The sequence below is a fragment of the Perissodus microlepis genome, chromosome 23 (assembly GCF_051167445.1).
Source record: "Perissodus microlepis isolate ML-2025 ecotype Zambia chromosome 23, ASM5116744v1, whole genome shotgun sequence".
Taxonomy (NCBI): Eukaryota; Metazoa; Chordata; class Actinopteri; order Cichliformes; family Cichlidae; genus Perissodus; species Perissodus microlepis.
Window position 1 is genome coordinate 33,065,194 of NC_140482.1, and position 16,255 is coordinate 33,081,448.

Genomic DNA, 16,255 nt, shown 5'->3' on the forward strand with positions numbered 1-16,255 from the left:
AGAGCTCACTAACTGATGGTTAGCCGGGCCAGGAGAACGGCCTTAAAGCCCAGTGCAGCGCTGTGTTTTTATGCCCACAGCTCCATTAAACGTGACCTCAATAGAAGCAGCACATGAATAAAACAAAAGCAGGCATCCGAGGCCCTCAGCATGGCGCGGATCCAGCAAGGCGTGAGGAGGAGGAGGAGGGTACCAAACAAGGGGGACAGTGTAATTCTGCGTGATAATGACCCGACAATAGAGCGGAGCAGAGTGATTACAGCTCGGGCTAACCTGTGCTCCGCGCCTCGCATTAACAGTCCGGCCCCGCTCGGTCCGACACCTCGTTTTTCTTCCTGAAATCTTCTCGGCTTATTTAAATGTCAGAGTTCGCACACGTTTTAACGTCCTCCTGTACTCAGCTCAGTAACCGTGTGAGAGCAGAGTGAGGAGGAGGCTTTTAATAGTTTTTATTTATCACTTAACTTCAGCCAGAGTGCAGCAGAGATGAGAGAGACGCTTAAATCAGATCAGTGTTTGCTGTGAGCACAGAGGCCCTGAAACCGTCAGGCTCTCAGGTAAAAGTGAAGGTGTTTCTGCTCCTCTCAGAGTGTGCACCAGGTCCTCTGCATCAGGATTACACTAACTCTACCACACCCTGCTCCGTGCCCAGGAGGAGGCGGCATCAGGGGTCCAGAAAGGATGGAGATGTTTGACTGTCAGTGGGAACCTGAGAAGCTCAGTCTGATGCCAGCTGTCACGTCTCATCAGATGGGGTTGAAACACCGAGGTACCTCAAAGCATCAGGATGTCTCATTATAACTAAAAGGTGCAGAAACAGGTCTAAGGGTGGAGGAATGCTGTGAGGAACATCAGAGAGCTTTATTTAAACCACATCGTCTCCTGAACACAGAGCGTCCAACACATCGAGCTTTATCTCCAGCGTCCTGGGACCAGCTGAGGAGGAGGAGGTCGGTTTCATTATACTGAGGAAGGCCTCGTCTATCAGATGGAAACTGTAATAAGAGTGCAGCCACTTCATAAATGCTGCCCGTGCGTGTTAGCAGCAGCCTCTGCAGCCTCTCATTGATCAGCAGCTGCTATCAGGCAGGAGGAAGTGCTCTCAGCTGGTAATTACCTGCTTCACTCTAATGACCTTTCACCTTGGGACAGATAACCAGGCGGCGGCTTGGCTGCAGGCTGAGAAACATGAAGATAAACTTACGGAGCTGCTTTGAAAAGATGCAGCTGCAGCTTTGAGAGGGCTGATCGGGTCGAATTGCTCTGTCCGCACTGCAGCTTCAGAAGAATGACATCTGTTAACTCAGGGCTGCAGTTTTATTTTCAGCTGTCACTGAAATTCCTGAAAAACTACCAGCTGATGGACGACGAGCAAAAGATGAACCGTAGACGTTTGGTGTGGACGAGCTGGAGGAGCACAGCACTCATGGTATAACTTTGATCAACAAGCTGCAATGAGAACATGGTTTTCTTTTTACTGTAACATTAAACTTGAACAGAAATATGGATCTCCTCTCTTTAGGCAGAACACATAAATGTTAACATCAGCGTGTGATGTGGGTCCTCTGTGCCCGACGGGATCCACCCACATTGCCGCAGAGTCAGTCTGTCACTGACAAAATGCTGCTGTGCACGTCAACACCAGTGTTTATTCTGGCAGGGAGGGGAACCACTTCTAGATCATGAACCAGGAACCTCTTCTAGATCTGGAACCAGTGGAAAAGTCTTGTGATGGCAAAGTAAAACCTGCAGTTCAAAGAGGGCGGAAGAAAAATGTGCACAGTCTAAAATAATGATCTTTATTTATAAATGTAGTTTGAGTAGAAAGTAAACACAGTAAAAACATTCTCTTTTTCCACTGATTATTAATTTGATCTGGTCTTTTTGATTTGTTTGTAAAAGAAGCTTTGATACACTAGAGCTTCCAGTTAAATAAAGTTTAAAGCCCCGTGTCTGTGCTGCAGGATCAGTGGGACCACGCAGAGGAGATTGAGCTGGTCAATGATGGATCTGGTCTTGGTTTCGGTATCGTGGGCGGGAAGACGTCCGGAGTGGTGGTCAGGACGCTGATACGAAACGGTGTGGCCGACAGGGTGAGTTTAGACTTTAAAATATAAGAAATACGTCTGTGTGAAGAGAATCACTGAGATTGTTAAAGCTCAGAGCTGGTCTTCAGCCCCATGTTCTGGGGGTCTGTGTGTAATCACACCGCGTGCTCTCATGAGCGTTAAACCCCAACGGCAAGAAATGCCAAAGCGCTGAAGCTTATGTTTACGGCCAGTTTTACTCCAGAGTAGACCGAATACTGGGGTGTGTTGATCTCATCTTTGTGCTCTCCTCCAATCAGGATGGGCGCCTCCGCACAGGTGACCACATCCTTCGAATCGGGGCAACACCTACCAGCGGCCTCACCAGCGACCAGGTAGTCCAGGTGCTGCAGGCGTGCGGGAGCCGCGTGAACATGCTCATCGCCAGAGACCCCCAAGGTCAACAAGCAGCAGCACCTCCTCCCCCACCACCTCCTGTCTCTGCCCCCGTTTCCTCTTTACCACCCCAAATCCCCGAGCTGCCTCCCCAGAACCCGCCCCAGCGGCGTTTCAGCAAGGCGGTGAGTTCATATGGATCAGAACTTACAAGCACATGGTGACTCTGAGCCAAAACATGTAAGCTGACTGTGTGTGTGTGTGTGTGTGTTTGGTTTCAGCCCAATCTGGAAGGATACGAGATCCATGAGGTTACTCTCTCCAAGATGGAAGGACAGAGCCTCGGCATCTCCATCGTCGGCTACAACCCTCTGACCAGCCAAGGTGAGAGAGAAACCACTGTGCTGTCCCAGAAGGACGTCACACATCACACGGAGCTCTGTCACATGAGGCTCTCTGACCGTCAGCCTTCAGTCCAAGTCTAGACCAACTGAAACTTTCAAAACTTTTACTCTGAAATCTTCTTTCAGTTGTTTGTGTGTGAATATTTGTGGTGGATTTGAATCCAGGACTTTCCTGCTGTGAGGTAATAGCACTAACTCTCTCTCTCTCTCTGTGTGTTTGTCTCACTCCATTCAGATGCAGTCGGTGTGTTTGTCAAACATGTGGTTCCCGGCAGCGCAGCGGATCAGAGTGGGAACATCCAAGTCCAAGACCGACTGATCGCTGTAAGAAAGCTACTGTTTTATTATAAGTGAACCCGGTTTGTGTTCTGCTGTGCTGTGGGGGTGCTTCAGCAGGATGGGTTTCTGACCACAGTGAGCGCTTGGTTTGCTTTGCCAGCAGTCAGTTATTCATGTTGGGCAGGTGTTGGATTTTGAACCATTTCTGTTCTTGATCTTTAAAGACAGAGTTTGTGGGAGGTTTCGGGTTTGGCGGTCTCAGCTTGTGGTCTCTGTTTGTGACTCCCAACTTGCTGTGGGTCGGGGAGTTTAAGTATTTAGATTGCACGCTTAGTTTTAAGAAGAGTTTGAAAAAGATGAGTGCTTAGATTTAGCACTCAACGAGCGTCTGTTCTCGTCAGACATGAATGTTTTTGGTAAGTACATAGAAAACTGAAGGGTCACTGGGTCTTGTTGAAGAATGAGGGGAGGTGTGGGAGGAGAATGACAGACTGGTGGTGTCAGCAGTGATGGTGATGTTGTGGAGATGAATGCTGGGCGTATAGGTGAAGCTGTTGATTTACTGGGTGGTCTACATTCGTGCACTCATCCACGGCTGTGAGCGCTGCATCCACACGGAAAGAATGAAGCTGAGGATATGAGCAGCAGGAATGAGCTCCTTCTTGTTTGGGCTTCAGGGAGGCAGGTGTGCATGGATGGATTCTTGCACGGATGAAGCGTAAGCCAAAGTAAAACATGACCTTGAGTAAATGTTTGCCAGATAACTTTCCTGCTATGCCGCATATGGTGGCTGGTTATTGATTAGTTATGAGATGCTATAAAAGGTTGTAATTGTTGAAGTTGCACAGCTCCTCTGAGGAAAGTGGTTCTGGAGGCTTCTGCAGAAAAACTGAGGCACATTCAGGCTAATAAAAATCAAAAATCTTTCATTGTTTGAGCTGTCTGCCACTTCACTGGTTCCCCATCATTTCAGCTGATTCTTGAATGTGGTCTGGATCGGCTTCGGTTTGGTCGGTTGCACTCATGTTATCTTGTTGTTTCTCCTCCTCTGTCTGTCACAGCTGGACGGCGTCAGTCTGCATGGTCTGACCAACCAGGAGGTTCAGGAGGTGATGAAGCAGACGGGTCAGACTGTCATTCTCACTCTGGTCAGGAAGAAAGCCAGAGCTCTGGAGAGATCGTTGGATAAAGGTAGATAAATGTTTTAATCCAGTTTTGTCTGCCAGTCTGTGTTTCCTGAGTACTGTCCTGTGGGATTACATGATGGCGTCAGTACTTTGACCGCACTCTGGTTCAGTCTGTGTGCGTCACAGTGGTTGTCTGATTGTGTGGGAGGGTGTAGGTCAGAGGACCCACAGAGTCCTTAAATGGGCACCTTGACTGTGCACAGAGCCGGCGACAGCGTCCCATTGGACACCGGCCTGCAGATCACGCTGACTCAGCACACAACGAGGAGGCGGAAAATGAAGCCCGAGTACGCTTCTGTGAGAACGATAAACTGACTTTTGACGTCACCGGGATGTGTGCGGGGCTGGACACAGCTCTGACTGCATGGTGCTGAAACAGTAATGTGCTCCAGCGGGAGAAGTTAACTCTGTGCTAAACTTATCACAGCTTTTCTTCCTCCCTCCTATGCCTCTATCCTCTTGCCCAGATTAAGATGACAAATTTGTTTACAACTCGGTGTAATTTCCCCAAACTCTGCTGCAGGAGGCTGCGATTTGTCCTTCACGCCGTCCACAGAGATTAATTCGCCCGCTTCTGGGTCATTTTTTTGTCTTGCGGTCGGCCGGCGGCCTGCACTGGTCAGCCTCCAGGTCGGAGAGAAGCAGGTGATTTTTAAAAAAGAGGAGGAGTGCGAGGCTCTTATCTCCTCCAGACGTCTTTTCATTTCATTACCGAGGAAGCACAAAGGAGGAAATCGGCTCAGGTTTTAACTTGTTATAATCTGGTTGTTTCTATGGCTCTCTTATCTGCGCTGAGTTATGAAGAGAGTCCGATGGGAAAGTGAGCTTAAATAAATACTCATCAGTCAGGAGGTCAAAGGTCAGAGTGAGCTGAGGGCTCCTGGGTGATCTGCTCTGTGTTTAAATAGATGGACTTACAGGACCACTGTCAGCATCCCACAGAGACTCGATGAATAAATTACAGACAACAAAACTCTGAAAGACTTTCAGATAAATACAAAATTCTATTAAACGGCACATTTATTCATTTAGGGGCAGCACGGTGGCACGGTGGTTAGCACTGTTGCTGCACAGCAAGAAGGTCCTGAGTTCAATTCCACCATCAGGCCGGGGTCTTTCTGTGTGGAGTTTGCATGTTCTCCCCATGTTTGCATGGGTTCCCTCTGGGTACTCCGGCTTCCAAATCCAAATTGCCCATAGGTGTGAATGCGCGAGTGAATGTGAACGCGAATGGTTGTCTGTCTCTATGTGTTAGCCCTGTGACAGACTGGTGATCTGTCCAGGGTGTACCCCGCCTCTTGCCCTATGACAGCTGGGATAGGCTCCAGCACCCCCCGCGACCCTGAAAAGTATAAGCGGAAGCAGATGGATGGATGGATTTATTCATTTACTCCATCCACCTATCAGAGAGGCCACGACCTTAAACCTTAAATTATCCACAATGATCAAACAGTTTTTGTATCACGCTGTAAACATGTTTATTTGTGCTGTGATGTTTAAACATGGGGATCTATGGGGACTGACTCACTGCTGGGGCCTCAGCTTCAGTTCTGTGATTGGTTGATGCTTCTGTGCCGTCAATAAACACCCACTCCCAGACCTGATCCACAGTCCTTATTGAGGCCTCTCTCAGCCACGCTGGTACCAGCTCTCATGTTTACATCAGTCACATCTTTGTCCTAAAATAACAAATTCTTACTTCCTGTTTCTGTGTGTGTGTGTGTGTGTGTCAGTGGAGAGAGAGCCTTCTCGAGTTTCTCTCAGGAGGTCATCGGAGGTCAAAGCTCACTTGTCTGGGTTTGGATCCACGATGATGAAGCAGGAATCAACAGACCTAAACTCAGCACAGCTAAACAGGGGTGAGACAGACACACACACACACACACACACACACACACACACACACACACACACACACACACACACGGTTGTGCTTGTCATTCAATCATGAAGCAGCAGATCTATGTGGTCTTCAGGGAAAAATGTCTCCGGTCTGTCAGGACTAAAGACCGGGGGGGCTTGAAGACCCTAGGGCTTTCTTGATGAAAGTGCAAGAAATTGATAATGAGAGCTGAAGAAAGGAATGATGGAGGTGAAAGTGCTAATGTTAGACGACCTTTGCCTGACAGACCTACGTCATCATCACCTTCCTCCAGGTGGAGATTTTATTAACACTTCACGTCTGTTTGCATGTTCTGTGGCTTTGGGTGGATCAAAGATCCAGAAAGGAATGGCAGTGTGGTTCAGTTCGATCTGAACCGAGGCGCCTCAGCATGGACTTATTATCTGCTCAAATCTGAGACCTGCGTGTGAAAGGTTCTGATGGTGCACACTCGGACAAAGCTTCATCTCCTGCTATATAACGCCTACCCCGAGAAATATACGCCCGTAGCAGCCGACGGGGAAAACTTCCTCCCTCCAAACCACACCTGCTATCTTAAACCTGATAACAGAGGCTCGTTTCAGGAGTTACAGGAAGTCTAGATTTCTCTGATTTTTCTCTGGGCGCTATCCTCCTCTTTGGATCACACTCTTATAAATAAAGGTTCATTCATCATCAGCTGCCCACGTACGTCATCCACAAGTTCCTCCTCCTCTGTGGTGTCACAAGAAAGCCCACTGCTGTTCTTCTTCTTCTCTCGTACACAGATGCAGGCATCAGTCCATGTTTCTTTAAACTCTAAGCACAGCATACAGGTGTGTTTAGAGTCTACTTCTGCTTCAGGCAAAGTCACTTAAAAATGCTGTAAAAAACAGGATTGTGTTGGAATTGTTATCTGTGTAACTGAAAACCTCAGATCAGCTCCTTTCTTCATTATCGCTGACAGATGACGTCTTTAATACTTGATATTTATTATAAATAAATAAGAGGTAAGTGTGTTTAATGATGCTGATCAGGCAGTTAAAAGCCTTCTCTCTGAAAGCCTCTAAAGATGTGTGATACAGGCCTCTAACGGCTCTCCACACTGAATTATTTCCTCTCTTTTTATTCCTCATTAGCTTTGCTAAGTGGCCAAAACGCCACGCTAACACTTAGCACGCCGCTTGGCTGCTCCCGGCCGACAGATGTAAAGTGTCCAAGCTGTCTGACAGCCTTGCAGCGATGTATTGCCCCGTTTATTCAGCCAAACGCTGCAGATTAATTGCTGTGTGAAGGCCGGGGTTAGCAATGCTAATTTAATCAGAGGCTGTTGTTGTAGGGCTGCCAGAGCTGCCTCAGAGCGCTTCAACATGCGAACGGATTGGTGGGAACATGGAGGTGTTTTTGTGCAGCTCAGCAGCGGCACCGTCCTCCCAGAAATTAGGTGCCGGCACTCTGTAATCTGCTGCGACTGTCACCGCTGTATGACGCTCAGCTGCTTACTTTACACTTTATTTACGTTGAATTCCAATGAGCTGCACGACAAGCCGGCTCAGCGTATCCATGAAGAGTCACACACATGACCGGCTCGCACATGGTCAGTGCAAGGGTCACGCTCATGTTAGGTCACCTGCCCATTCATTCGCCCCTTCACTTATCTGTGTCCACCCATCCATCCATCTATCTTCCAATTCATCCAGCCATCCCTCCATCTGTCCATTCGTCCCTTCATCTGCCCATTCTTCCATCCATCCGCCAGCCCATCCATCTGCCTATTCATCCATCTTCCAGTTCATCCATCCATCCGCACACCCATCCATCCATCAGCCCATCAACACATCCATCCATCTATCCCCTGTTAATCCAGCCATCCATCCATTCATCCCTTCTTCTGCCCATTCTTCCATCCATCCCTCATTCATCCAGCCATCCATCCATATGACTTAAATGATCAGAGCTACTGTGCTATGATGTGGTAAAGACTTCGTGTGTCAGAAGGTGGTCTAGAGTCAATAGCCACCCACATCCATTTGCCCCAGGTCGTCGCTGGATGACCTCTGCATCAGCTGATAGAGGAGTCTAAACGGTCTGTTCAAACAGAGCGATTCTCTCTCAGTGGTCCACTGAGCTCTGACTATCTCAGTCAAACTATCAGTGTTCTTCTGCTCAAGTACTACAGTACTCTCACACTATACTATTTGTTTGCAGCACTTTAACACTTTTTGAAGCTGATGAGAAAACTGTTGTTTTGTGTGTGTGTGTGTGTGTGTGTGTGTGTGTGTGTGTGTGTGTGTGTGTAACAACAGAGGCAGAACTGAGGGCTAAGTGGGAGCAGGCTCTTGGACCGAATTATCAAGTCCTGGTGAGACAAGACATTCAAAATTATTAAAAGCTTCACAGTGTTGCTGAGATCCAGGACTCAGTCAGTGTGTGTGTGTCTGTGTTGTATCAGATGGTGAATTTGGATCCCGTGATCGAAGACGATGAAGAGCTGCAGAAGTCATCGAAGCTGCTGCCTGTCCACACTCTGCGTCTTGGGGTCGAGTTGGACTCCTTTGATGGTCATCACTACATCTCGTCGGTGGCGCCCGGAGGCCCCGTCGACAGACACGGAGTCCTGAGACCCGAAGACGAGCTGCTGGAGGTCAGATTACAAGCTGAAAGTCATCGTCAGCTTCATTGTCTCACAGACCGTACCATCAGAGTCGCCCTCTGCTGGACATCAGACAGACTGCAGCTGTGTGACTGTGAGATGTAATCATGTTTTGTTCTTGTGTAGGTGAACGACGTTCAGCTGTACGGAAAGTCTCGCAGAGAAGTGGTGTCGTTCCTCAAAGAGGTGCCTCCTCCGTTCACTCTGGTCTGCTGCCGACACCCGATCGCCGACCTGGAACCAGAATCCGAATCTGAACTAGAACCAGTACTACGACTAGAACCAAAAGCAGGACCGGCCAGACAGTCGCAGTGGGGTGTGGAGGAGGTGAGAACAGGGCTGTTTATGGTGCCGTAGGATGGCATTTGTAGTAACAACTACTTTATAAGCAGTTATGATCGTAAAGATGAAAAGCATCATTGTTTGGTTTGAAATGCTGCTGGAGCTCTGAGAATAACCGTGTGCTGTCTGTCAGATCGAGATGAAGCTGTCATCGATGCTCTGCAGTCAGACGCTCCTGAGAGATGATAGCAGTGGCAGACAGGTAACCTCTGCAACCACACACACAAATGATAAATGGACTGGTTGTTCTTATAGCGCTTTTCTACTCTGCTTGAGCACTCAAAATGCTTCATTCTACCGTCCACGCACACACACACTTTTTATATGCTTAAGTGCTTAAGTGATGGATGCATCAGAGAGCAACTTGGAGTTGATATCTTGTCCAAGGATGTTTGGCATGCAGAGCAAAGCAGCCAGGGATCGAATTGCCAACCTTCCTTCTCTACCTCCTGAAGAGGAGGGTTACAAGAAGGATCACGAACCCTGGTGCACTGTATTTGTTATATGGACAGGTTCACTTCCTGCTGTCACTCTGTGGAGTATGAATTAAACTCAGACAGCTCCATCCTGAGTTCATTCCTGAACATTTCTTAAAACACTTCTCCATGACAGGAAGTGTTCAATGAAACAATCAAGCACCCGGCCTCTAATACCTGAGCTAGCAGCGTTAGCTTCCTAAACTGCTGATCACGCAGAGCGATCGCTGGGAGAATATGAAGTTTACTTTAGGACAGACCTCCTCAGTGCCGGGCTCGTCGACCTTTCCTGCTCAGGTTTATGGGTCAGGAGGCAGAGCAGGACTAACGTGTCCTTGGGCGCGTCCATGTGTGTGAATGTGAACTGGTGAAAGAGTGTTGCACAAAGCACTTTGAGTGCTCAGGTAGAGTTGGAGGTATTTAAGGACCAGCCCATTTATCACTTATTACGTGTGAGCGCGCTTTAACTGCCGTTTAAATGTTTCTGTGTCAGGAGCAGGTCTCACCTGTAGAGGTGGTGCTGAGGGAGGAGCAGACCCACTACACCCAGGAAGAGGATGAGGAAGAAGAAGATGAGGAGGATGAGGACGGAGAGCTTGCTCTGTGGTCTTCGGACATTCAGGTGTTGGAGCTGCAGAAAGAGCGAGACAAAGGCCTCGGCTTCAGCATCCTTGACTACCAGGTAAGAGTGGCAGCTCTGACGGCCGATCGTACGGGCCAGGAGACCACGTCAGACTGGCCTCCCAAAGTCTGAAAAAGTTTCACCTAACAGGTGTCTGTGTGCACATCCGACTTTCTTCAGCTGGACGGCAGCAAAACCTGCCGTCCAGCTGCTAGCATTTCCTCACGTTTTGCTCTGCTCGTTTCTAGTTTCACGTCGCTCTGGTAGACTGCAGGTCGATGACTGCAGCTGTTTGTGTGAAGCCGGCGGTAACGTTAGCATTTCTGAAAGTGGTGTCCAGAACCAGCTTCCATCTTTAATTTTGCTCTGTGGCTGTGAACCATGTCAACGTCCCACTGAAAACGTTGTTTAAGGGGAATGTGACCAATTTAAAGGAATTTTGATAACACCTCTGAAGTATCTGGACACATGCTGGACTGAGGTTGGACAGGTCGGGTGAGGTACACCTGCGGAATCTCAGAGCCTCAGAGGTGGACAAGGGTACCTTGACACTCCAAAAATTCTAGGATGGAAGGAAAACCCCAGAGCTCAGGCAGCTCCGAGTCCAGACAAACAGCTGTCTTACAGGAAGGTGCCACTGGTACTCATGTGTTTCCCATCTCCTCACAGGACAGCGTAAACGGAGCGAAGCTGAAATGTTTTAAAGTGAAGCTCATCTCAGAGGTTTTAGATTCATCGCTGTCTCTGGAGTAAATTTGGGAAACTCTGGTGTGTCTGCTGTCTTTATCTTCTCCAAACCTGCTTTAGTGCTTTATCTTTAGGCGCAGCTTCACCTCTAAGACCTCAGCCCCCTCCTCCTCCTCTGTCAGACCCAGCTGAGGTGGTGGAGCGAGCTCCAGCATAACTCCCAGTTGGTCCACATCATGTCAGCCTGCAGACACAGGATCTGCCTAGGAGAGAGAGGTGTGTGTGTGTGTGTGTGTGTGTGTGTGTGTGTGTGTGTGTGTGTGTGTGTGTGTGTGTGTGTGTGTGTGTGTGTGTGTGTGTGTGTGTGTGTGTGTGTGTGTTAGCTACACAGTGTGATCCGCTCGTGTTTCTGGCTCTTGTTGGCCCTCGTCCTGCAGATGTTTGCAACGTTTCGTTGCCGTTATTCCTGCTGCAGCGTTTGTGCAGAGTGAAACTTCCACACTGTCTTTGCTGTAAAACGATGAACGTAACCGCTTTGCTGTTGGAAAACTGAGATTAGAATTTGGTCTGGATTCCAGCAGCTCTACAGGCTGAGCAGGAGGCTGCTGAGCATGCTTTGTGGTCCCAAAATTGTGAAAGTGCGTGAAGTCGTGGAGGAAAATGTTTTTGTGCATCACCAAGGATTTCTCCAGTGAATTTGTTCTAGAGCACAAACTGTAATGACGTGCCTGTAAAACAGTCTGATGGTTTAAAAGTAAAATGATGGCCTAAGAGGTCCTTTTGTTCATGCCTGATCACGTCTCTGTTACGTGTCCTCGTTGTGCTCTGGGCTGCCTCTGGTTCTCCTCAGGGTCACAAAGCTTGTAGGTCCATAGGACGGAGTCCAGCCAGGGCTTTCAGGACCTGATGACGAAGTCTCAGACTCATCGTGTTACTTCGGTTTCTCTCCTGTTTGACTTTAATATGATTTAAAATCATCGGCAGTAAGAGCGAAGCTTCTGCCTTAGAGTCAATCCGACCTGCATCATATTTAACAAAATAAAACAAATCAACTTCCTCACAAACCTTCACCCTCTCTATCCTCTCCGCTCTCTGTATCTCTCGCCCAAGGGCACGTCGGCCCGGTGTTCCTGCCAAACTGTTTCCTGTTACCGACTCTCGCCTGTCGGAGCTGAGTGAAAGATGGCCGCAGGCAATAAGAGGAGAGCTGCTGTCTGTCTGGATTCTGGCTCATAGTTTCCTCTGAAACAGAGCGAGCAGCTTCGTGGCACAAATACGAACGTGTTCTCCAAAGACTGAAGGAGCTCAGTTCGGGTCCGAAACCATCGGCGTGAGGGTGGTACGATTCTTTATCCTTACGCCACGGCCGGATCGCAGATGCACTGGTGGTCACAGGATACGAGAAGAATCAAAGCCGCCACAGTGTTCATCACACGAAGACAAACTCTGCCTTTGCTCTATTGTCAGCTTTTAGAAAAACACTTATCTCAAAGCGAGTCTCACCTGTTTGCAGCCAGACACGTATGAAAGCACTTGGCACCCCCGAGCTTTAAAACAAGCTGACAGAGTTCGAATTTCCTCTAATAACAGGTTTTAAAATCTCCCTTCCTGCTGTCATTAAGTCCTCAGGCTCCTCCCACCAGAGCACAGCACAAGCGCTGTGACGGCTCGCGCCAGTCCCACTTCACACACAAACCGCTGCAGCGCGAGCTGGAGGGCAGTGAAGTGCTGAGACCCGGTGTTTTCGCCCGGTGAACAGAAACACTTTCACAGCTGCAGCGCTCACACAGCTTTCTAATGTAATTATTCTTAACATATAAGACAGAAGATGGGTCTCATCATGTTTAAGAAAACATGATGAGACCCATCTTTGTTTGGGTAATAACCTTATATAGTCTGTACAGGACGTGGTTCTTCTGATTCGTGAGATGACTCCACGTCTGTGTTCTCTTTTATTTCTGAGGTCGCCACGCTCAAGTTTCCAAAAGGGCGTTTTGTTTTGAAGAATCCAAAGATGAATCTTTTCTAATTAAAATGAATTTTTCTGCCTGATAGAAGATGAGTCTGTACATGCCCGTGAAGCGCTGATGGGCGAGTGGCCGAAAGCTGCGTTTAGGTTTCTGCCAGTTTTCCAACGAAGCCCACGTTAAAGTAAGAGAACGTGGAGCGTCCAAATGTTTCGGGCAAGTATCGATTAAGTTCTTAAAAGTCAGAAATATGATAAAACATGAGAGGCGCTGAAAGGTCCTGAAATATGTTCTTTAAATCAACAAATGTAAAGTTGAGTGAGAGCTCCTAAAATATTTGGGCTCGTGTTTATTTCGGTGAATAAACCTCCCGAGTTTGATTCTCTGTGGCATCGCGAAGGTCTTCAAAAGTCTAACTTTGTGCAGACGCCCTGCAACCTACATATCCAAAAACACCCAAACCCTGCTCGTTGTTCTGTGTGTGAAACATTTCACTACTCCTGGCAGAAACGCTTCTAATTTCTTTTTTCCAGCCCCTCCTACGTTTTTCTGATTCCTCCACTTCTTGACTGCGGCGGCCTTTCTTTTTCCGGAGGATCTTGTAGGAGTGGAGGACGTGAGTTCTGACTCCTCACCACCTGTAGCCATGTTGTTCAGTCTAAAAATATAGCTGGCTTTGTTCTGGCAGCCTCAAACTTGGCACGGCAGCTCGTACTGCAGCGCGGGCGATGCCCGGGGTTCGACGCCGGGGAATTCACGCCGCGCACATCCGCTCGCACCAGGAGAGGGTTTGAGAGTGGCGCAGGAGGCTCTGGGGGAGCGTGGGTTTGGCCAGCCTCATAGTCACTCTGGTTAAAACTCTGAGCAGAGAGCAGCGCCGGCGGAGGAGGAGGTAATCGCCTGCAGACCACATGTTCTGTCACACTTCAGATGGGCAACGATGGTATTAATTAGTGGCGTCACTCGCTGTGGGTGAAGTGTTTACGAGGCTGAGGAGAAAATGAGTGTCCTGAGACAAATTACAGGTCAAATAAAGAAAATGTATAACGTGCTTCTTATTTCTTCCTGGCTGACCTGTGGAGATGTACAGCACACTGTGCACCAGAAGTTTTTATCTGATTATAAGATGAAAGAATTTAAAGACAACAATAACCTCAGAGTCGTGTCAGTAAACATGCAGCAAAGCCTTAATTTCTTAGATAGCTGTAGAGCATGCGGCTTCGTTTAAGGTTCGAGGGTTAATTTTAGAAAAGGAAAATCGTTTTTTTACAGCACATGACTAATAACATGAGCAGGATAAAAGCTGCTTATTTACTGCTGCCCTCAGCAGCGACCATCACAAACCAAATGCTCAGATTAATTCTCTCAGAGTGCTGACACTCGGCCCAAACAGGGATGGATATTTTACATGAAATTTAGATTCAGAGAAAGAAAAACAGATTTTCAGCGTCGTGGCAGATATTTGTCACGTCTGCGTGCTTGGACAGACTGCCGACATGTCTGTGTGTACCCTACCTCTTAAACTTTTGACCCCCACCCTGAGTTTTAATTTCTTGGTTATTTTCTTTGCCTCGTCTTTGCTTTTTGTTTCTGTATTGGTGTGAAACAGGAAGCAGGTCAGCTGTCCTGAGAAGACGCACTGCTCCCCGGGGTCTTTGAATGGGTTCAGTCTGGTTTTAACGTCCGCAGACTCTTGTGGTCTCGTCTTCATCAGTCACTGAACGTCCTTAGCCTCGTCTTCCTCAGGTCTGTGTGTTTGTGTGAATGTGTTTGCTGTTATTTCTCTGGTCTCTGGCTCCCCCTGCCTGTCCTCTGTGGTGGTGGTGATGATGATGGCGGTGTGTCTTCCTCGCTCTTCCCTGTGAGAGTGATGAAACAGACAGGATGATCTGTAATGGTCGTTGTCCCACTTCCCTCGACTCTGTGTGAAATATGAGCTCGGCTGATCTGGGGTCGGTCATGCTGGGCTGAGAGTTGGTTAAAGATTTCCGACTCGGTGGATGAGGCTCTTGGTTTTAAACTTGCTGAAACTAAAACTGGGAGCTGCTCTAATGGCCTCGGTATACCAAACATAGACACAAAAGAGTCGGTGAAGGTTCTCATACAGGTCGGGTAGTCTTAGGAGGTGAGGAGGAGGTGAGTGGACTCGCCACCTTTTGTGGTTTTCTTTTGAAGCTCTGAAGATGTGAGCATTTCTGTCTTTGTGCTGTTTTTGGTTTGGAAAGATGGATGTTTTCAACTTTCCAAACCACAATGTTCCGATCTCCCAGGTTCCTTAAAGTTGGCGTTTCTGCCGGACGAAAGTTTGTTGGTCCATCTTCACGTGTTTCAGGCGGTTCCTCCTGATCATTGATTATTATTACTAATTATTAATGTTATCCCCACCTGTTCATTCACAGTGGTTCTCAAACTATGGGGCGTGGACCACCAGGGAAAGTATCTTTTTATTGTTAATGTTAAAAAAGATGAAATTGTGTTGTTTTTAAACCTTTTTTGTAAAATTGGCGAGCAGTTGTAGATCACTCAAACACAAGGTCATTTCAAGTGTAATTATTCCAGGGGAGGGGCTAATATTTCCATTTTATGTGATTAAAACGACAGATCGACCCTCGTTGGGGGGCAATGGCATCCGCCCAGTCCTGACTGTAGCATCAGACTACAGGAGGTAAAATTTGGTGTTCTGCTTTAACGTTTTTCCTCTCCGGCTCGCAGGACCCGCTGGACCCCGGCAGATGTGTGATGGTGATCCGGTCTCTGGTACCTGGCGGTTCAGCGGAGCTCCACGGCGGTTTGCTCCCTGGAGACCAGCTTGTGTCGGTCAACCGCACCCAGCTGGACATGCTCAGTCTGGCCGAGGCTGTCGAGGTTCTCAAGTGTGCTCCGCCTGGTACGGTCCGCCTGGGAATCCGGAAGCCTCTGGTGGTAAGTCCAAAACGTAACCCTGACCCCTGCACTAACCTTTGGCAGGTTAGTCACCTGCTCACCTGGCTGAGCAGGTGACTAACATGGACCCAGATTTCCTGGTTTTTGGTTCAGACTGGTAGGTCCGAGGTTTGAAGGTGTTTTATGCCTGAACGCATAAATCAACCGCTTCCAGTGTTTGTTCATCCACCAGCAAATATAATCCCATCACTGGGAAAGTGATTCTGCAGCGATGTCAGAGCTGCGAGAGTAAATGAAAAGAGCTCCTTCTGTCTGCATCACATGAATGAACTGCAGTGGACTCTTACCTGCTGAAATCTTACCTCGGCCTCCCGCTGGGAGAGCACCGTGTAGTTGTGGTGAACCTTCATGCCTCCACACTCTTCTGTAGTCTTCCTCTGTGGATGGACCTGACTTCACTCTGATCTGCAT

At 48.2% G+C, this 16,255-nt stretch overlaps 1 protein-coding gene across 5 annotated transcripts in view; it reads left to right on the forward strand.

The window, feature by feature from the left end:
- patj (PATJ crumbs cell polarity complex component) overlaps positions 1–16,255 on the forward strand; it is an 84,430-nt gene that overhangs the window by 9,899 nt on the left and 58,276 nt on the right. For 4 of the 5 annotated variants that reach the window (XM_084920395.1, XM_084920397.1, XM_084920396.1 and 1 more), the window contains exons 7-18: positions 1,965–2,093; positions 2,348–2,608; positions 2,705–2,807; positions 3,063–3,151; positions 4,168–4,297; positions 6,027–6,152; positions 8,461–8,516; positions 8,607–8,798; positions 8,934–9,134; positions 9,283–9,351; positions 10,119–10,307; positions 15,614–15,823. In XM_084920395.1, the coding sequence (XP_084776521.1) occupies positions 1,965–2,093; positions 2,348–2,608; positions 2,705–2,807; positions 3,063–3,151; positions 4,168–4,297; positions 6,027–6,152; positions 8,461–8,516; positions 8,607–8,798; positions 8,934–9,134; positions 9,283–9,351; positions 10,119–10,307; positions 15,614–15,823 (1,755 nt within the window). The remainder of the gene's footprint in view (positions 1–1,964; positions 2,094–2,347; positions 2,609–2,704; positions 2,808–3,062; positions 3,152–4,167; positions 4,298–6,026; positions 6,153–8,460; positions 8,517–8,606; positions 8,799–8,933; positions 9,135–9,282; positions 9,352–10,118; positions 10,308–15,613; positions 15,824–16,255) is intronic. The other variant, XM_084920398.1, reaches the window with a different exon arrangement.